Here is a 22346-nt window from a genome sequence, read left to right as displayed (position 1 = left end):
ACAATGCAATCGACACAAACGTTATTTAAAGCGCAGTACTTTCAAAAGGGGATTTGTAATATTTTGATCGCTGCCATATAGACATCAATGTTTATATTTAAACTATAAACTTTATCCCAGTATTTCTGTGATAATATAAATGACTGTAAGACAGATATAATACTGTGTAGTTGAAAAGACTGTTTGTGAAGATGTTTCTTAACCAAACATGGTAAGAGCTCTCTCTGTGTCAGCGGCAGTGCGCGCACGGATTTGAATGATCCGGTAAGACTTTGTCAAAGGTTTAACAGACTCTGGGAATCATTGTCTTTTAGAAATGAGATCGAGAGGGTGTCTGAATCGAGATTGCGATCTTTTAACGATTAATCGTGCAGCTCTACCGCAGATCTCTTAGCCTTAAGTACAGTCCGCAGATCCGGCTTAGACTTAGAGGCCCCCGACCCAGAGCGTTGTCTGGACCCACGGCTCCGCTTAGCTGGAGGAGCACGTGAGGCGACACTCTGTTTTTGTGCCTACCTGTATGAGAGCGCTTGCTGAAGACAGAAAGGCTGGTGCCGGCTGTGTTTCTCCGGCTTTTATGCTTCCTGGTCTCTGACGTCACCCGCCTATGACGTCTCGCCCATCCATTGGACTGATTACACACATGATTCAGAGACGTCACGCTGGGGGCGTTCCCCAATCGTTCTCGACGCAGCTCGAGTTCCTGAAGAGGAACTGACTATTTCTATTCAAAATGGGCTTTCCTACAGTGTCACCACATTGACCACCACCTGTGTGATCTTTGACCTCTTTTTACCCCTCATCTGTTGCCATTTACTAATCCCTTCATAGCTTGTGGCACAGTGACCCATGCATGAACACATTACTAAGAACTGTATAAATCTGAATGAGTCCACTAGGTTGTACTCGTTCGCAGTGATACTTTGAAATCTGTGTAGGCAGACCACAAAAAAAAAAAAAGTACTTCCGGGCCATAACGACATTGTTCTCTTCTGCTTTGCAGCTGAATTGAATTTGTTTATAATTTATTTATTTATTGAAACTATTATTGAACTCAACTGACTCAAGTTGAAATATCAACACTTTACAGTTATTAAACTTAACTACAAAATTTAACTGACTAAAGCTAAATAATTACGCTATCATCTTGTTACAACTGTTGTACAGAATAATTTAGATTTCTTTCAGTTTTTAAGTTTGTATAATCGATTATAATGAATAAAGAATATACTAATCCTAAATGCCTAGTTTACCTTGCTCAAGGTGCTTGGTTCAGAACTGGACTTTTTGTCTGTTGGATAACAATCTTAGCCCTGCTGGATAAGAGTCTAAAGCTGGGACTCAGTGATGCTATCTTATGTTGGTCTGATGTGTTTCTGATAATATTAGCACAGAGCTCAGGTCTAAACATTGAAAGTCTGTCACTCCAGCAGAAGTTCCTGATACAGCTCCCATTACACTGCTGGATAAGAGTCTAAAGCTGGGACTCAGTGATGCTATCTTATGTTGGTCTGATGTGTTTCTGATAATATTAGCACAGAGCTCAGGTCTAAACATTGAAAGTCTGTCACTCCAGCAGAAGTTCCTGATACAGCTCCCATTACACCAGCACTATTTTTTACATACCCAAAGACAAACAGCATTTCTGCATTTTATCTCTTCTTAAATACCCACAGTCAGGGCAGGGGAAGAGAAGGGGGTTAGTAATAAAAAAAAAAAAACTTTCACACTATAAGAAACACACCTCATACAACAGTGTTTCTCAATTAGGGGGTCCACAGAATCATAACAAAATGTTTATAATTTTTTTTTTTTTTATTATTACAATCATAAACAAAAACTAACATAATAAACTGACACATAACATACATTTTGTTGTTATAGACACAAAGATAATGATCAAAACCAGTAAATTTAGGATGAGGTTTACTGTAGGTATGTTTTATATTTGCCAACATTTTTAAATATTCACGTGAACAGCTTATAACAGCTCTTTGGAAAAAAGAGCAGCATATGGACAGGTAGACCTGTTGCAAATAATTACTGACTTATCACATGATATATGGACATCATGGCTGTGATAAGTTTTGGTATATTGCCCATTGTAAAAAATGAATTTTAGTCTATCGCGGCCTCTGTCATCTCATTTGCTCTCTGTGTTTGAGGCAGAGGTGAGCTCAGGCAGCTCCACATAAAACAAACATACATCCACAGACACACGGAGAGACAGAGCTGAAAATGACAAGGGACTGAGGATGTGCAATTACCTGTCTTTCTTCGGGTCAAATCATATAATCATGAAAAAAAAAAATCAGTTTGCCATCAGTTGTCAGAAGATGAATTCGATATCTTTGTCAAAGTAGCCTTTCACCGTTTTGAGGGATTGCTATGACTGAAGTCAGCATTGTTCAGTACACTGAATTAATGTCATTGATCTCTATGAACCAACAGTTTCAATTTAACTCTTGGGATACACTGCCTTTCAATTGAGCCTTGTGAAATGGCACACGTTATATTAATTTCAACACATTTTTTCACTCATGAACGAATCAGCATTTTTAAGCATATCCTTTGAAGGAATGTTTTTTAATCAGGACATATTTGTAAAATCAATCCATTGCTGCCACCTGCTGGCGTAGCAATGACTGACAGCCCAGCACTGATACTGCAAAAATATCAGTATAGTAGGGGTGTAATGGTACATTTATCTCTTATTGAATATGTTTGATAAGGGCATTTCGGTTCGGAATGCATGTGTACTAAGCAAATACAGCATTATTTTATCCACTGCTCAAGTGAAACTTCATTGTATTGTTTCTTTCAATAAGAAACAAAGCCTCATCTTTTGAATCATGTCTTTTTTTCAGTAAATTCAAACAATAATTAAACAGTATACAATTAAACAATAAATAAACAGCCGTTTTAATGCTCTTTGATGTGGTGTGACAGATTGCTGTATAGTACGACTCAGTTAAAACAGTGATTCCTTCCTTTTTACTATAGTTGTAATCCAAAATAAACATGAATGAACATCTCATGTCTCACTGTCATGTAATCATTCAGTCAGTGTTTCAATTGTGGAAAACGTCAGTAAAACAGCTTGTAAACAAAATATCATGTAGCATTTACCTCAGGCTAGTCCTCAGTGTCCACAGCTCGTTAGTTCGAAATTAAGTGCAGAGAATAGCATTTTATGAAATATTAGACTATATACGCATTTTATTTTACGTCACCTGTTAGTAATATCTTTATTTTCTGTTTATTCAACTATTTCATTTATGTTAAAATGAATCTGTTATGAAACATGTTATGACAGCCATTGTGTAAATGATTATATATGTTTAGATTTTACCCCGACTGCATACGTCATCAGCCCGGAACTGCTTGCATGTACAACAGTGAACACAAGCTACACTAAAGTGATAATTACGTTTTGAGGTTATGTTTTTACAAAAATGCATCGATTCACTACAGGAGGCCTTTGTTCACCTCCTTTAGTGCTAGACAACCAATAAAGACCAACCCCCTTGCGCCTTACCAACCTGCTGTCTCAAGCAAACATTTCATACCCTGAAATTGCTCTTCTAGGTTGTGATAAGTGCTAGTGTGAATCCATATCTGACACAAGGATCTGACAGCATTTAATCTGTCCGATGTGCATGTTCAATTATTAAAAGATCCGAGAACTCTACATAAAAGAGAGAAAGTGGATCTGTCTCCAGTTCTCACTCGTGATTTGGGCTTGAAATGCTGTATACAACAGCTGCTGTCTTTGAAATGGTTCTCTCTATCAAACTTTTACATGTGCACTTTCTCCCTCTCATACACACAGATGTTTGCCCTGACATTATATCCAGCACTCTAACACCTGCTCAACCATAATCACTACCATGCTACCACAACTCAAAGATCTCTCACAGCTCAGATGACCACCAGCTGTCCATCAGTTTTTTCTTGCAAGGCCACATTCTGACCATAGGTGACCTTTGCCATATGAATACTCAGACCTGTACTGACTATCCACTAGGGGTGGGCGATATCTCGATATTTAAAATATATCGATATATTTTTTAAACACTATATGGATTTTGACATATCGTATATATTAATATATTGTTTATATTTAATTCTGATTCCGCCACTTTGCTTGTTTGCCTTCTCTGTGCTGTGCTCGCCCCCCACCTCGCTTTTGTTCCCCCTCCCCTCGCCTGTTTTCTCATTGAACATGGCTGCATCCTCAACCAGCCCGCAAGCTACAGAACTAGTATCAAAAAAGACAACTGGCTCCATTATATGGAGATACTTCGGTTTTAAGGTGTTGGACGAACAGCAGGCAGATGTCTAATGTAGGGCCCTATGATTTCCGTGATGCAGAGATCACGGACAGAATCCAGGAAATCCAGTCATAAAAGAGAGTCACTTCATGAGCATCTGACCATTTGATTTGAGTAAAACTAGCATCATATATCACATCATACTGTAGACTGTAGTATCACATACACAGAACTGTAAAGGTACGGTAAACCCTTCAAAAATAAAAGTCTGGTTTAGTTTAAAGACAATTATTTGCCAGAAATCTATTACTATTGCTCAGCAGAATGTACATAGCCTACTACTACTAAAAATGAAAAGAACATAATTTGTTAAGGAATAATCACACAACATTTCTTCCATGTTTTATTTTTAATAGTAAATCCCCTTTGTTTACCAAAAAATAAAGTTTGCTTAATTTTCAATAATTCAAAGATAAATTAAATGAATGTTTTATGCCTTCATTTAAAAACCAGAAAAAAATTTAAATACACAGAATTTCAGAGGGGGAAAAACATTTCATAAGGCTATTTTAAGATTTTTATTTTTATTTTTACAAATTAAGTTGTTTTTATGCATTTAAATAATGACACATGCTAAAACATAGAATTAGGTAATAATAAAACATATGGTGAAGAAAATATATGACATTTCATAGGGCCCTTAACGTAATTATTTTTTTTTAATTATTTTTTGTAGTGGTTTTTGGGTGGCTATTTTTCCTGTAAAGATATTAAGATATATATCGTATATATCGAGATATAGCAATATATATTGAGATATATTTTTTGCTCCATATCGCCCAGCCCTACTATCCACTATACATAATATTCACACACAAATACAGTGGAGAAAATACATTGGAAGAATTTGCAGGCATTTCCCTTTCAAATTCAAAAATTATGAAAGGAAAGTATTTAAATAATATATGCAATATGACTTACCATGGTTTGCAGTAGTCAATTTACTGGTATTTACATAATTATTTAATGCCTAAAAAGCTCTGTGCTCATCATAGGGACTAAAGCACATAATATTATACCAATATTTACAGGTTATAGTAAAGATTAAATTTAAATGTAAACCAATTAATGCTTTATGCATAAATATGTACAATTGAAATATGTACAGTTGGAGAAGGCCATTCAACTTTTCAATAAACAACTGAAAATACAACAAAGATACTTCTCTCGGACTTACTCTCAGTGGTGAGACTGATCTTATTGCTATTCATTCTAATGCTGACTCTATACACACATATGCACACACAAACAATTTTCCATTGTGATTTCTTGATGTTTTTTATTTGTATGTATTGTTTACACTGTTGTCTTGGGTTTATTGATGGACATTTGTCTTTTGTAATTATTTTTTTTAACTGAGTGTTCCTTTAGAGCCTATAATAATCTGTCCTTCTCAGTCAGAAAAAAAATTGCTAAAAATGAACTTGAACAGAGGTCATCCAATCTCATTTTGTAATTCAAGACAAATAAACATGATTTTGGAAATGAAAGCATTTGTTTTCTGTTGATTTGTTGTAAATTAATCACATAAACAGTGTACTGTTGATATAAATTGCATTAATAGAAAGTTAGTAAATATAAATATTTTTAATATAAAGTATTCCTTAAATTATGATTTAATAGTATTTCTGTGCATTTAATAGTATTTTTGTACATTTATGATGTAGCCATGTGAACTAGAGCATCTCATTCTAGCATTTAATTCTCATCTCATTCTAGCAGGACTCTAGCTTTAAGGCCTATATGGTACGACTGGACTAGGAAAGATGCATTCTCAAGGATGCCGCCTTCTGTTTGAGAAGCACCCAATTTTAAAAGCACAATGTTTCGACTTTTATCTGTGTGCGATTTCAAACATTTATGACATGTTTTATGGCATATTATTCAAAGTGACATGGATTCTGCTTGTCTTTAAAGGGTCTTTAAAAGTCTTATTTCACCTAAAATGAGCCTTTAAAGATGCCTTAAAATAGAGCAGAAAGAAAAGAAAAAAAAAACACTTTAATAGATACTATAACAAATGTATTGTTCATTGTTACAGTAGTTCATGTTAATTAATACATTAATTAGTGTTTACCAATGACACCTTATTGTAAAGTTTTACCTCTTAAATTTACCTTCATGTGACTTCATATGACTTTTTAGGGACACTCTGTTAAAATAGCAGGATTTTCTGCTATATACTGTATACTACTTATTGCAAATAGTGGCAATTATCTGCACATCAGAATTGTGATACATTATAAAACAGTATGCAATAATAACTTATTGAGTGTAAATTATAATTTTTATTCAGATTATTAAATGGATGCCACCTTATTGGGACAATAAAGCCATCCCTCACAACTTTCTGAAAATTTCCTTAATTTTTATTGAAAATACATGCTTTTCTGATGTGATTTGAAATTTGAAAAGATAAAAAAACTTAGTCAAAAGGCAGATTTGAACCCGGGTCGATTGTATAAAATTATGCACAACAAACGGTTTTCCATTTGCACCACAAGAACTGCTGACAGCACTTTATCACTTTATCTGCCTTAACTATCATCTCTGATTAATTAAACAGTGTTTCGCATACATAGTAAAGTTTTCCAAGCTGTGTTGCTGAAATCTAGTAATTCCTCTGAAGAATAAAGACAATATGAAACACAACATAACTACTGAAATGTCATGAGAAATACGGTACATCAAAGTAAAGTTCGTGCCAGGGTGACACAAGGCGCAGTTTGTAGACATGTACTGAAATTAAAACTTTTTACTAAAATGTACATTTTGTCACTGCAATAATGACAACATTGACAGGCCAAAAAACTAATATTCAGAGGTGAATTCATTCAAGTACAAATTTATGAACGTGAAAAGAGTAATGAATTCAGTGTTTTGAAGCCTCTCCATTCATTTCAGTTAAAAAGTGGCTCCCATGGCTCCAAGACAAGACCAGACAAGAGGCACCTGAGACATCTTACAGGTATCATATCGCCCCCCCCCCCCCCCCCCCCCCCAAAAAAAATACATGTAAATATGTTGTTGTTGGAGATGTAGTTTTAATGGAAAACTATGAGAATGGCACCTAATCATGTCAACAGCATCTGGACACATATTTGGACATCACCAACATATGCCAAATGGTGTCATCAAACACAGAACATTTACAGATTTAAATTTTAAAGAAATGGGGCATCACATCTAGTGTGCGACCCTGTTTATGCTTTGTTTTGATAATTTTAGAGGCTCCTGGTTGAAGGACAAAATTTATTAGCCAAACGGAATACTGAGTTTTACCTCCTATGGTTGATTTTCACCCACATTTGCCAGGTTTTTTAGGTTTTCATTTCAAACCCTGATTGTATATTAAGAATGATTAATTGATATACAAAACAAAACAATACAACAAACGATAACTAGCTTTAAGTTACTCCTACAATATGATGACCAGTTTACAAACACACACTTCCACACACAAGAGTATATCCTGAGAAACAAGGAGCAGGGTAAACAAAAGCATAACAGGGTCATCTTTCATACAGTAGCAGGGCTTCAGACTTGCTACATTTTGTTGTGACTAAATTTTGTTAGCGGTCACACTGGAGCCTCTATAAGGTTGGTCAACTATATGATTAGACTACGCACTTTCATTCATTTTGCATAGAAAAAAAAAAAGTTAAACACTACAAAAAGGTAATTAAACAGAACTATCCATGTGAGCTGTTCAGTACAGTGTATTTACCTGCTCAGAGCAGGTGCATTTATTCTCAGAGTGATCTTAACTACATGGCATAATTTATAAACAGTGCTGTGGGATCCAGTGAGAGAAGCTTTAATTCATAAATTTAATTCAGAAAATCTAACAAATGTTGTCTTGGTGATTGAAACTAATTGCAAACCAGATGAAACAGCCTCAATATTCTGAACAGCAATGAACATGAGAAAACAGGAGAAATCATTGTGTCATGTGCACACATGTTTTCAATCAACAAATCACTATCCTTGAAAATATTTACCATGGATTTACTGTAGTAAACTGTATTTACCAAGGCATTTTGGCAGTAATGTGGTATAACTATAATGTTATTAATATATAGTGATGTATATTGTGCTAAATATATTAGGAAATTAAATTAAATTAATATTCATTTTTATGATTATATGTCAGTTTATCTTTCTATAACATTTGTTTTTCATAACAAATACAAGTTTTTTTAGAGATCAAATAGTTAGAAAAACAATTACCATTTCACCATGGTAGTGAGGAGCCATGCAAGTTTAACTGTAGTTATCATGGGCTACAACCTGTTAAAAGTATGAATACTGTGGAATAATTATAGTTTAAAATTAGAAAAGAAAAGAAAAAAAAGAAAAGAAAAGGCCAAACCCAAGGTGCCAAATGTGCATTTAAATAATATGCAATATTATAGGAAACTTTCCTTTGTGTCCTTTAGTATTAGTCTCCCCATCTCCACGAGTGCAAATAAAGTGCTGATGCCACATACTGTAAAACTTGTTGGCACCGCTCTCATATGTAAGTCTGGAGCCCTGCAGTAAACAAAGCCATACATACAAGGAGCTTCATTTAAAGATTGGAGAAGTGGTGATTTTGTGGAAAACACAAAATAAACATCTACCTGGACATTAAGACAGTGTTCCTCAACATCCTCAAAATAAACACAAAAACTACCACACACACACACACCAGGAGCCCAACAAAATCTTTAGTTGGCCACTGTGAAGAATGTTTTTAAACAGAGCTTACAACCACTAGACTGTCTGCAAAATGTTTATTTCTTTAATACAACAGGCTCCATGCTTTATCTACCCCCTGCCTGTTATGGCTACCCCACTCGCTAGAAAGAACAGCAGCTTGCCATAAAACTTCAGTTTCAACACTTGGCTCACTCACTCAGTGCATCAGATGAACTTTTGCATGCTGGCCCAGAATCAGCTCCAGCCAAAGCTGCCTAATAAAGTGGACTAACTGAGACCCCACAAGGCTCTGAAAGACCCTCTAGTGGTTGATTGAAAAGAAGAAATAAGTAAGCTGCAGTTATAATGAGTTTCTAAACATGTAAAATTGTTTGTAACTACCTGGACTGTGAAACAAGAGTATAAAGATTATAATGGAAAGCAGTCTGGCCCGTAACATTCTTACCTTGTTTTTTGTGATTCCACTAACCGGTTTCATGTTCTGCCCAGCCCGGACCATGGACTTACATTCCACACAGGAGCCAATTGTTAACTGCTTGCCATTGTCAATTACCAGGGTCTGACTGACCCTTGGAGCATAGAGGAAAACAGGCAAGCGGTCAACGCGCACTGCCTTCAGTCCAAGAGGTCTCTTCTTCTCTTTCCTGCAGAAGAAGCAGATGAAAGTGTTGCATTTATACTGACGTGCCCAGGGGCTGCTGGAAGGGCCAGATTCTGAGCCCTGAGTCTCATGTTGCGTCCACTGGCCCAGCAGGTCATGATAGCACAGTGCACAGGTAGACACAAGGCCCGTGGCATCAGCAGGGCGGGCACGGGGAGCGGGAGGGTGGACAGTTAGAAAGGGAAAAAAGGGTTCTCTTTCCCCGCAACGCCCTGGAGGGTTAACATGAAGTTGATACTCGGTTCCTCCAGACAGCTCCTCCCCACACAAGTAACAGATGGAGGTGTGGCTTGTGGTTGTTGTGCCAGTCTGAGAAGGGGTCAACAGGGGTCTTCTGTGGGGGGATACCAACACACCTCCCCTTCCCATGGCCAGGTGGTATCTCTCAAGGAACGTGGGGACGGAAGTAATGAGTTCTTCGCTTAGACAGAGGCAGTACTCTGCCCAGATCCCTTCCAAGATGCTGTGACACGCGACACAGCAATGTACCCTTCCATTCCGCATTCTCTGAGCATTTGGAGGGCATGGTAGCAGATTTATGAATGGAAAATACATTGCACTGTGGGATTTACTTGCACCAACATGGGTGTATGCCATCCTGACCTCTCGACCACAGTCCTCTCCACATAGGTAGCAGGTCTCCCTGCGATTCTGTGGCATGGAGGGGACCGGATGGATTTTTGGGAGTCCATCCCCACATTCATTTATGGCAGGTGGAGAAAGAGGGGTTGCAGCACCTGTGTTGAGGGGCACCACATAGAGTCGCTGGAGAACAGGAACTGCTGCAAACTCGAACCCTTGCCACTGCTGCATGAGGGAGGAGTGGCAAGTGGTACACACCAGAGTGTATCCACCCAGGCTAAGGGGCACTGCATCAGGTGGTGGGGTATGGAGCCACAGAAAAGGGAAAAATGGTTCACTGGATGCTCTCTCCTGCTTTTGTACAAATACCCTGAACCGGCCTCCTTCTTGAAGCCTGCTTCCACAAATATAACAGGCACATTCATCTGAAGGAAAACTAGTGTGACATTTGGCTGCTTGGCTCCTCTCTACTTTTAAGTGAGATGATGCTGCGTGCTCTCTCTCGTCATCGCTGGTGATGTTAATATCGCAGCTGTCAGAATCACCGGTGGACGCCTGTATCCACTGCTTATCGCACGAAATGATGCCGTTATCCTGCAGCGGTGTGCGCACTGATGGACTGTCATACTGCTGGAGAGCCTTGGACACGGAAGAATGCGATGTATGGTTGGTGATTTTAGTCGCACGTCGATCTGATTTCGGTACGTCCTGACCTGTGTAAACTCTGGTAGGATATCGCAGTGACTCAGGACTGCTCTTAACACTCACTGTGTTCTTTCTGCTGCTTTCTCTGGATGCTTTATTAGACGCATGGAACCCTGTGGCATTATTGCTATTCATTACACACGCTGAAAAGTCCAATTCCTGTTCGGACAGGTCATTATCAGAGAATGAGGAAATGTCCGAATCATTGGCGTCGTAATTGCTAACGCTCATTCTCCTATCCAGATAGTACGTAATGTTCCGTAAGTCGCACTGGTATGGCCTCTTGAGCCAGTACATGCGCTTCTCGATCGGCGTCCTGTTGCGCTCGAATGAGTTCCACTGTTCGCGCAGGAAGCAGTGGCACACAGCGCATACCAGTGCGTCCCCGTCCGGACCGATCACCGGAGCCCCAGGAGCCGGGTCCTGGCCTTGCAGGAAAGGGAAAAACGGGGCATCCTTTTCTCGTTGGTATTTTACCTGTAGGCTCAGCTCGTTCCCCGGGGTTACCCCGCTCCCACAGACGAAGCAGTGGATGAAGAAGATCCCATTGCGCTCGGGTCTGCACACGCTGACAGACCGAGTGCTCTCCTCCCCGGGTAAAGCCGAAGCCATTCGCTGCTGCACCTTGGAGATCGGCGTAAGCTCCGGATCGTTCATAGTTCCATGCGTAATAGCTTCAGTTCATCACAAACACCGTAATTTCAAACCCAATAACATTCTTTGTGCGTTTTTTCACACATGTAGCGCCACTGATCCCGCGGAAAAACTCGCTCACTCCACAAACTTACTCGCTCCGGGGATTTGAGATTAGTGTGACCGTACGTGTAACAATCACAATCACACTGAGCAAACGTTTGGAGTCACATCCTCATAGGCGGCGGGGTAATCCGTGTGCTGTTAAGAGAGCAGAAAGTCTGGTAACACTTTACAATAACAGTACATGAATCATCATTTACTAATACCTGAATTAATAATAACTTGACTATGAACTAATGATGAGTTAAGACATGTATTAATCAAGAGCTAATGAAGAACTAACTTAACTCTGACATGAGTCATATGAAATACTGCATGAATAACACTACCTTAATTACATGTTAGTTCCTGCATGATAGTTAATGTATTAATTAACACTTTGAGAAAAACTAAACCACACATGTTCTAGAAGCAAGATGTATGAAAATGGTACAATTTATACATTTGCCACCAGCTCTGTCACAAACATCAGTGAAAGTTTAGTGGATTTATTGCAATATTTACATTTAACCTAACTCAACCAACGCACAATGATGCATTTATAATTAAAAACAATTTGATCGGTTTTGAGTGATGCCACTGCTGCTGTCCTACAATAACATTAAGCAGACGCAATTTTCCGAATTAAAATCAGTTAGCTTAGAGATGCTGATTATCACTTTTGTTATGTTATGGATTGGTTTACTGTCTTTATATCAGACGTTTGTCTGGCTCTTCTTTTGGGCCACTATCTGCACTTCAAATTATCAACTTTCCTCCTACCGTTCAGTTCCTTCTCCATCCAACTGCAGCCACAGGACCTCTGCTCTTCAACTTATTTACAAACCACCGAAAAGGACCAAATTCCTGACTTAGATGAGCTGAATATGGATAGAACATGTGTAATTGATAACTTTTTAAAGATGTGCCACACCAAGACAAGTCATGACATAATGATACATCAACAAGTCATAAATTCATGTTACTTTATCAGTAATTAATGATGAGTTAGTAATAATGTGCCCTCCCAAGTAAAGTCATGACATAATGATACATCAACAAGTCATGAATTCATGTTACTTTATCAGTAATTAATGATGAGTTAGTAATAATGTGCCCCCCCCCCCAGTAAAGTCATGACATAATGATACATCAACAAGTCATGAATTCATGTTAGTCTATGAGCTGTTAATGATTTAGTAATGTGTAGTAATGTGAAGTCATTATCTAAATAATCTCAATTAACATCTACCAAGGAGATTCTTATTTTGCAACAGTATATCCAAGATGATTACTTCAAGATACACATTACCCAGCACTTAAAACACAGAAATTAAAAAGGCAAAATACACATTTTATTTAACAAAACTTTTAAATATCAGTGCACCTTAAATCAATGGGACAAGTTAACAGGTATTTTACAATCAAATGTTCAGTGTGTTGTCCTCTTAACAGGAAATTGATGGTGAATATCTTTTATTAGGCACCCAAGTGTCCCCCGTTAATTTTTTTCACCAAGCCAACGAGTCCACTCTATGAGAGAGAGTTGATGTTTCAGCATGTTCTCTGTCCTATTCTCTCTTAGTCTCCATACACTTGTTTTGTATGTCAACCAAGCTCTTTCCATGTGTTGTGAGTGAGCTCCACTGTGTGGGTCTACAAACCACTAGGAATGGTTCACTGTAAAATGTTTGTAGCCCATATTGGCCGAAGCCGTCCGGTAGGCTCTCCACTCATCGGGAATAATGTTAGTTCCTTGGATGCACGTTTTGCAACTATGGGGATGAGGTGAGGTCTTGATCTTCTTTTCACAAGCCGCAAGATTGGGTGTCTGCATTTATCCCTCACACCTAGCATGCCAAACACCCATTTTTTTCACCTCCATGTTGTTGATGCTCTCCCTCGTCCATACTGTAAAAAGTTAAATATTTAATTAAAAAGAGAAATACTACAATATTATGCAATTTTATTCATTTAACATGTTTACACATACAAAAGGGTGACAAATTAAAGGAAAATCTGCAGGAGCTTTATAAATGGCAAACCAAGAAGTATGAAGATGAAGAAAGTACCTCTATCCACATCCATCCATCATAAACATTGGGGGCTTTTCATTTGAACAACCCTCTACATTGTGAGTAAATCACTTGCTAATCTTCACTCTGGGCGACTAACTGATATGTAATATTAGCCAATGGGTTAATAAACTCTCAGATTTTACTCGTCAGTGTGTAAGTTGAAGGCCAAGTATAGGTTTATCACAAATATATTTTCACTTGCCGAACACACAGACTGAGCGCTTCAGAGTTTCAGGATCGATGCTATTTTCAGTTCATCTCAATGGATGCACAGCACACCTGTATTTGATGTACCATAAACTTTAGTGTAAAGGCGCACGACTCATCACTTTGGTGAAAGCAGAGAGCACGAAAGTCATATGTACACATGCAGAATTGACACATTACATGTAAATGATATTTTTTGTTTATTTTCCTGTTAAAATAACAGAGATCCTTTGGATTTTTCCTGCTTTTAAGAACTGCCAATCAAACTTTGAAAATACATTGTAACATTTTACTATTCCTTCTCTGCTGTCCGACAACAGACTCACCTGTAAATTAATACTAGCCAAGATGACAAGCTGAGTTTTGATCTCTCGAAGAGAGACCCGACTCGCACTGATCGGCTGGTTTTCTTGCCTCAATGACTTTTATGTCTGCACATCCTGTGATGGTGACAAATGTCAAAACATGGTTATGCAGACAACAGTATTTTACCTGGACTAAGAATGAATAAATTGTGGTAAAAAAAAAAAATCAAAAGCCAATGTGTTTACTAATACTGCAGAAGTAAAGCCCATTGCCAAAGCAGGAAGCTTTTGTGCAGTCTTTTCTGTAAAATGCGGTCTTTGTTGCATGTGCAAAGCTTACTACTTTTACTTTTTACCAATTATTAATTTAATATTAAATGGATAGTTTGCCCAAATAGCAAAATTATGTCATTAATAACTTACACTCGTGTTGTTCCAAACCCGTAAGACCTCCGTTTATCTTCTGAACACAGTTTAAGATAATTTAGTCCGAGAGCTCTCAGTCCCTCCATTGAAGCTGTGTGTAAGGTCTACTGTCCATGTCCAGAAAGGCAAGAAAAAATCATCAAAGTAGTCGATGTGACACCAGAGGGTCAGCTAGAATTTTTTTAAGCATCGAAAATACATTTTTTCCCAAAAATAGCAAAAACAACGACTTTATTTAGCATTGTCTTTTCTTCCGTGTCTGTTGTGAGCGCGTTCACAGCACAGCAGTTTGTGATATCCGGTTCATGAACGAATCATTCGATGTAACCGGATCTTTTTGAACCAGTTCACCAAATCGAACTGAATCGTTTTAAACGGTTCGCGTCTCCAATACACATTAATCCACAAATGACTTAAGCTGTTAACTTTTTTTATGTGGCAGACACTCCCTCTGAGTTAAAACAATCAAATATCCCAGAGTAATTCATTTACTCAAACAGTACACTGAGTGAACTGCTGTGATGAGAGAACTGAAGATGAACACCGACCAGATAATGACTCGTTCACGAATCAAGAACCGGTTGCATTGGTTCTCGGATCACCAGTACTTCTTTCGGACAGTTCGATTCAATAAAGCGGTTGAAGAAAACGGTTCACCGGTTTTTGCGCTCGACGTAATGCGTCATTGGCGATGATTGTCCTTGATTCAATCCTTCGGTTTACCCCGAGCGGCAACCTCTCACTCTTTCTAGTGAAGCCAATAAGGAAGTGACTAAAACTGCAATTCATCGACTGGCCGCTTGAGGCTGGCTGCAAAAGGGAGTCAGTCCCATAGACTCCCCATGTTAAAGTTGCCCAACTTTACAGCAGAAAAAAAACGTTTACAGCCTGGTTCAAAAAATGAGTTTGGTCTATATTGCTAATTTTGCCTTTCATGACAACTGTGAGGGGGTGAATGTTTTTATAACCTTAAAGTTCTGCATAATTAAGGGCGTGGCCACTTGAGTGACAGGTGGATTGCCGCTGCTGACAATGCCGTCGTGCTAGGTGGGCGTGGCGTCAGCAATCAGCTCCCGCCTTTTTGCCCATTTTCGAATATCCGGGAGGGTCGCGTGGTGACGCGCTGCCAAGGTGGCGACGGCCCGCTCTGCACACTTTAGGCTTCAAAACCCATAGACAGTAAAAGAAATGGACACAGCGACCCCATTGGAACTCAATTGAGACAAATGAAGCCCGGTTTTAGCGTTTTTTAGCACTTCCGTTTCTGATGCCAGACTCAAACGAAGCTTGACGACGTCAGCAACCTGTCTGCCAGATGTAAATCTTCTAAGTGGCTGTGCGTGCAAACTGCCATCGTTAATCTTGCAGAGACGGCGAGCTTCAGCGGGGAGTTCTTTGTCGTGAGTGAGCAGGAGTAAGTAATCTGATTAACTATTTTGTATAGTGTTTTAAAATGTAACGCCAGTACGCCATATTAAGTTAATTGCCTGCGAGCTTCTCCACCTGTCTGTACGGTAATGCGACAGAGAGCCGAGTGGTTATGACGCAATCGTTAGCCTATTTTTTACAAAAACTGTTTATACGGGGCCATAATGTAACATAGAAGGTAATGGAGCCCTTTATACATTGTTGTGTATCTTTAGAAATAAATAATGGACAAACAGAGTCTTTAAACGCCTCAGATGTAAAGTTATTCGCTGTCAAAGTGACGCCAAAATGAATGGGAGTCAATGGGAATGCTAACGCAAGTGAAGTTCTGCTAAAAGATGGCAGCCCCCACCCGACTTCAACTTCCGGTCGAGTTCCTTATTGAGGAGTATATGGGTGACGTCACGGACACTACGTCCATAGTTCTATCACAGTCTATGGTTTACCCGCGCTGATAACACTAGCTCAGAATCAGTTCAGAATCAATCACCAAAAGAATCAGTTCATTTCAGATGCTCTGTGTCTGCTTCACACTGAATCACACATGTGCAGTACTGAAGATAAACGGAGGTCTTACGGGTTTGGAACAACACGAGTGTAAGTTATTAATGACATAATTTTGCTATTTGGGCAAACTATCCATTTAATATTAAATTAATAATTGGTAAAAAGTAAAAGTAGTAAGCTTTGCACATGCAACAAAGACCGCATTTTACAGAAAAGACTGCACAAAAGCTTCCTGCTTTGGCAATGGGCTTTACTTCTGCAGTATTAGTAAACACATTGGCTTTTGATTTTTTTTTTTTACCACAATTTATTCATTCTTAGTCCAGGTAAAATACTGTTGTCTGCATAACCATGTTTTGACATTTGTCACCATCACAGGATGTGCAGACATAAAAGTCATTGAGGCAAGAAAACCAGCCGATCAGTGCGAGTCGGGTCTCTCTTCGAGAGATCAAAACTCAGCTTGTCATCTTGGCTAGTATTAATTTACAGGTGAGTCTGTTGTCGGACAGCAGAGAAGGAATAGTAAAATGTTACAATGTATTTTCAAAGTTTGATTGGCAGTTCTTAAAAGCAGGAAAAATCCAAAGGATCTCTGTTATTTTAACAGGAAAATAAACAAAAAATATCATTTACATGTAATGTGTCAATTCTGCATGTGTACATATGACTTTCGTGCTCTCTGCTTTCACCAAAGTGATGAGTCGTGCGCCTTTACACTAAAGTTTATGGTACATCAAATACAGGTGTGCTGTGCATCCATTGAGATGAACTGAAAATAGCATCGATCCTGAAACTCTGAAGCGCTCAGTCTGTGTGTTCGGCAAGTGAAAATATATTTGTGATAAACCTATACTTGGCCTTCAACTTACACACTGACGAGTAAAATCTGAGAGTTTATTAACCCATTGGCTAATATTACATATCAGTTAGTCGCCCAGAGTGAAGATTAGCAAGTGATTTACTCACAATGTAGAGGGTTGTTCAAATGAAAAGCCCCCAATGTTTATGATGGATGGATGGGGATAGATGTACTTTCTTCATCTTCATACTTCTTGGTTTGCCATTTATAAAGCTCCTGCAGATTTTCCTTTAATTTGTCACCCTTTTGTATGTGTAAACATGTTAAATGAATAAAATTGCATAATATTGTAGTATTTCTCTTTTTAATTAAATATTTAACTTTTTACAGTATGGACGAGGGAGAGCATCAACAACATGGAGGTGAAAAAAATGGGTGTTTGGCATGCTAGGTGTGAGGGATAAATGCAGACACCCAATCTTGCGGCTTGTGAAAAGAAGATCAAGACCTCACCTCATCCCCATAGTTGCAAAACGTGCATCCAAGGAACTAACATTATTCCCGATGAGTGGAGAGCCTACCGGACGGCTTCGGCCAATATGGGCTACAAACATTTTACAGTGAACCATTCCTAGTGGTTTGTAGACCCACACAGTGGAGCTCACTCACAACACATGGAAAGAGCTTGGTTGACATACAAAACAAGTGTATGGAGACTAAGAGAGAATAGGACAGAGAACATGCTGAAACATCAACTCTCTCTCATAGAGTGGACTCGTTGGCTTGGTGAAAAAAATTAACGGGGGACACTTGGGTGCCTAATAAAAGATATTCACCATCAATTTCCTGTTAAGAGGACAACACACTGAACATTTGATTGTAAAATACCTGTTAACTTGTCCCATTGATTTAAGGTGCACTGATATTTAAAAGTTTTGTTAAATAAAATGTGTATTTTGCCTTTTTAATTTCTGTGTTTTAAGTGCTGGGTAATGTGTATCTTGAAGTAATCATCTTGGATATACTGTTGCAAAATAAGAATCTCCTTGGTAGATGTTAATTGAGATTATTTAGATAATGACTTCACATTACTACACATTACTAAATCATTAACAGCTCATAGACTAACATGAATTCATGACTTGTTGATGTATCATTATGTCATGACTTTACTGGGGGGGGGGGGACATTATTACTAACTCATCATTAATTACTGATAAAGTAACATGAATTCATGACTTGTTGATGTATCATTATGTCATGACTTGTCTTGGTGTGGCACATCTTTAAAAAGTTATCAATTACACATGTTCTATCCATATTCAGCTCATCTAAGTCAGGAATTTGGTCCTTTTCGGTGGTTTGTAAATAAGTTGAAGAGCAGAGGTCCTGTGGCTGCAGTTGGATGGAGAAGGAACTGAACGGTAGGAGGAAAGTTGATAATTTGAAGTGCAGATAGTGGCCCAAAAGAAGAGCCAGACAAACGTCTGATATAAAGACAGTAAACCAATCCATAACATAACAAAAGTGATAATCAGCATCTCTAAGCTAACTGATTTTAATTCGGAAAATTGCGTCTGCTTAATGTTATTGTAGGACAGCAGCAGTGGCATCACTCAAAACCGATCAAATTGTTTTTAATTATAAATGCATCATTGTGCGTTGGTTGAGTTAGGTTAAATGTAAATATTGCAATAAATCCACTGTCTTTCACTGATGTTTGTGACAGAGCTGGTGGCAAATGTATAAATTGTACCATTTTCATACATCTTGCTTCTAGAACATGTGTGGTTTAGTTTTTCTCAAAGTGTTAATTAATACATTAACTATCATGCAGGAACTAACATGTAATTAAGGTAGTGTTATTCATGCAGTATTTCATATGACTCATGTCAGAGTTAAGTTAGTTCTTCATTAGCTCTTGATTAATACATGTCTTAACTCATCATTAGTTCATAGTCAAGTTATTATTAATTCAGGTATTAGTAAATGATGATTCATGTACTGTTATTGTAAAGTGTTACCGAAAGTCTTACTGAAGTTGCTTGGAGAACTTTCCTCACACTGTGACTGTGAGACCACTGAACACAGAGCCATCTCTCTCTCTCTCTCTCTCTCTCTCTCTCTCTCTCAAGTATAAGTCAAACCGCCGGACCCTCAAGACACACAACTACACACACACCTGCTCAAGTCTTTATACTTCCACTGTTTTTTATGTCAGGTAAATGATATTTCCTCTCATCCTTACTCCCAAACACAACATGGGCAGAAGCTCTATATATAAATATAAACATGATTTGGTCAATTTATTAAAAATATATGAAAAATATATAATGAATCTAAACACTTGTAATTCACATTTAACTGAATGATTGAAGACACTGAATGGGCCGGAACAGTTGTAACACAACCCTCATTTATTTCTTTTTGTTTATATTTATTTTTTGCTAAATAAGATATTAGGCCTTCCTTTAAGTGAAAGACTGATATATTTTATTGTTAGGATTCATTCTTTTTTTTTTTATTATTGAATTGTATTATTTTTGTAATTGTTTTATATTATTTTCTAGTTATTTTATTTTATTAATTGTTTTCAGTGCAATAGTCCTGTCTAATTACTTGAAAATGCCTATATCCAGAGTTCCAAGCCCTTCTCCTGGAGATTTACCTACAGTACACCTAGAAAATTCAGTCCCAATCCCGATCAAGCAAACCTCCCTATAATGCTCCACAAGATCTTATTTAGCTGATTTGAGTTGGACTTTGCAGAAAGGTAGATCTCTAGGAATAGGACTGAGAAGCCCTGGCCTGCATGAACACTCTGACAATAATGGCATGTGCATAAAAATTCAATATAATGGGAAATATAATTACACTAAATATTACATGATGCTTTACATGTAAATTAAACTCAAAACAAGAAGACCAAAACTGCATTTTTTTTTTCATTTTATTTTAACTTCACTCAAATACAAATGGAACTAATGTTCCAGTCATCCATATCGGTCTTTTTTTATATTTTCACCTTCCATTGGTTTGAGCACACTCTTCCAAGAGCTGTAGCTTCATTCAAGATGATATAGCTAATTCTGCATTTCTGAAAAATATGATAACACAGACAAATAAATAAATGGATAACTGAAAAATAAAAATAAAAATAACTGGAGATTTAAAGACCTGAAGTTCTGTCAGATAACACTTGATGGCGCTGATATGACTTTAAATATACATGGTGCAAACTGCATACCCTGTGTATACGTCATTCTTGGGGGGTATTGGACAAAAGCAAGATAAGGGATTAAGCTGGGATCTTCCAGTTATCCTGGCTGAATTTAGCCTTGACTCGGCTGAATGAAGGAAGGTCTACATTAAGTTACTATGGAGATTTACACTTTGCAGCTAGCCTGGTCTGAACAACCAGGTTAAAATTAATCCTAGTGATTTATAGGCTAGTTCCTCCCTAAATCCTACTAGATATTAATGTGTTTTAGTTACTTAGGTCCTGCATTAAAATACTAGATATACTGTCATTCATCTAAGTATGTGTACTGTTATTTTATTTATAATTTAAAACTGCTGTTCATTTCACTGTCACAGTTTTGATGAATATATTCAAGATTTAAAGTGTTTATTGTCATACACCCAGTGAGGAAAGCAGATTTTCCTGAGCAATTATTACTTTGCTGTCCACAATGAATGCCAATACAGTGCAAAAGAACTATACTATACAATATTAGAAATAGAATATAGACTATGTCTATATATCTGTATATGCAAGTATGGAGTAGAAATATACTGTTGAATGTCAGTATGCAGTATATATAGACTAAAGATTTGTGTGTTTCCTATTCACAATGGCTTGCCCTTTGTTGGATGATGTAGTTGATAAGGAAGTTTAGACGAGCATTCAGGCATTAAATGCACAGTTATAGGTAACACTGATGACTCCCCGCAATGTCTCAGCTCCCTGGGTTTAAATAAATGTAAGTATAATTACCTAACAATTTTTTGTTGTTGTTGTAATTTTTATTTATATTTAGATTGTTGCTGCTGACTTGAGCCAACCATTTTTTTCTCCTCTCCATGTCAGCGGGGAAGCCATACATTCGCACACCTTTCTCTGACCGAGTGGAGCATCACCATGCAGCACAGCAAACCATGGTGGAGACTATGCAAGGACAACATGAAAGAAAGGACACATACAAAATGCTTGGCATGCTATTAAATTTATTAGAAATGTATTCATGAATTGCTGTAAATAGTTAATTGCATTTATTTCAATAAAAATAAGAGAAATAAAGAAAAAATAATCTCGTAATAATGACATTTAAAATAACTGTTTTCTATTTTAAAATCTAATATACTCATGTGATGCCAAGCTGAATTTTCAGAATCATTACTTTTGAATAGCAGTGTACATGTTTGAAAATGAGTATGCCTGAATATATTGTGTATATGATTAAGTACATAATTATATTACTATATGTAATTGTAAGAATTGTAAACAATAAGCTTCATTTTACATTTACTTAGCATGCTAATTACTGCTGCTAACAGTATAGTGCAGTGCGAGCTGAAAATCAACTGTCACCAGCCTGTGTACTATCTGACATTAGTTAACATGAGATCAGTGAAAAAAAGAACAATATGTAACGTAAAAAGGCAAGGCAAGCCGTGTTTATACAACTAAACGTTAGCCTGAAATAAATTAATAAATTACATGAATCACGTGACAACCAAACATTTCAAACTTCCCTTGTCGCAACTCTCTCTCTCTCTATGGCTCTGCAAGATACTAGAAAAGGTGGTATCCTCACAATTATATTCAATACAGATAAAAAATTGATGATTATCATCACCAATATAAAGTATAAC

General features: G+C 37.6%; 1 protein-coding gene across 1 annotated transcript in view; it reads right to left on the bottom strand.

The window, feature by feature from the left end:
* Positions 1-11869, bottom strand: part of LOC127977424 (genetic suppressor element 1-like) — an 870445-nt gene extending 858576 nt beyond the window's left edge. Inside the window, exon 1 of the mRNA XM_052582332.1 lies at positions 9481-11869. Within this exon, the coding sequence (XP_052438292.1) occupies positions 9481-11640 (2160 nt within the window). The 5' untranslated portion in view covers positions 11641-11869. The remainder of the gene's footprint in view (positions 1-9480) is intronic.
* Positions 11870-22346: the final 10477 nt, after the last annotated feature.

Source organism: Carassius gibelio, chromosome B18 (assembly GCF_023724105.1).
Source record: "Carassius gibelio isolate Cgi1373 ecotype wild population from Czech Republic chromosome B18, carGib1.2-hapl.c, whole genome shotgun sequence".
Taxonomy (NCBI): domain Eukaryota; kingdom Metazoa; phylum Chordata; class Actinopteri; order Cypriniformes; family Cyprinidae; genus Carassius; species Carassius gibelio.
Note: the sequence above shows the minus strand (reverse complement) of the source record. Positions and strands in the feature narration are given on the sequence as shown.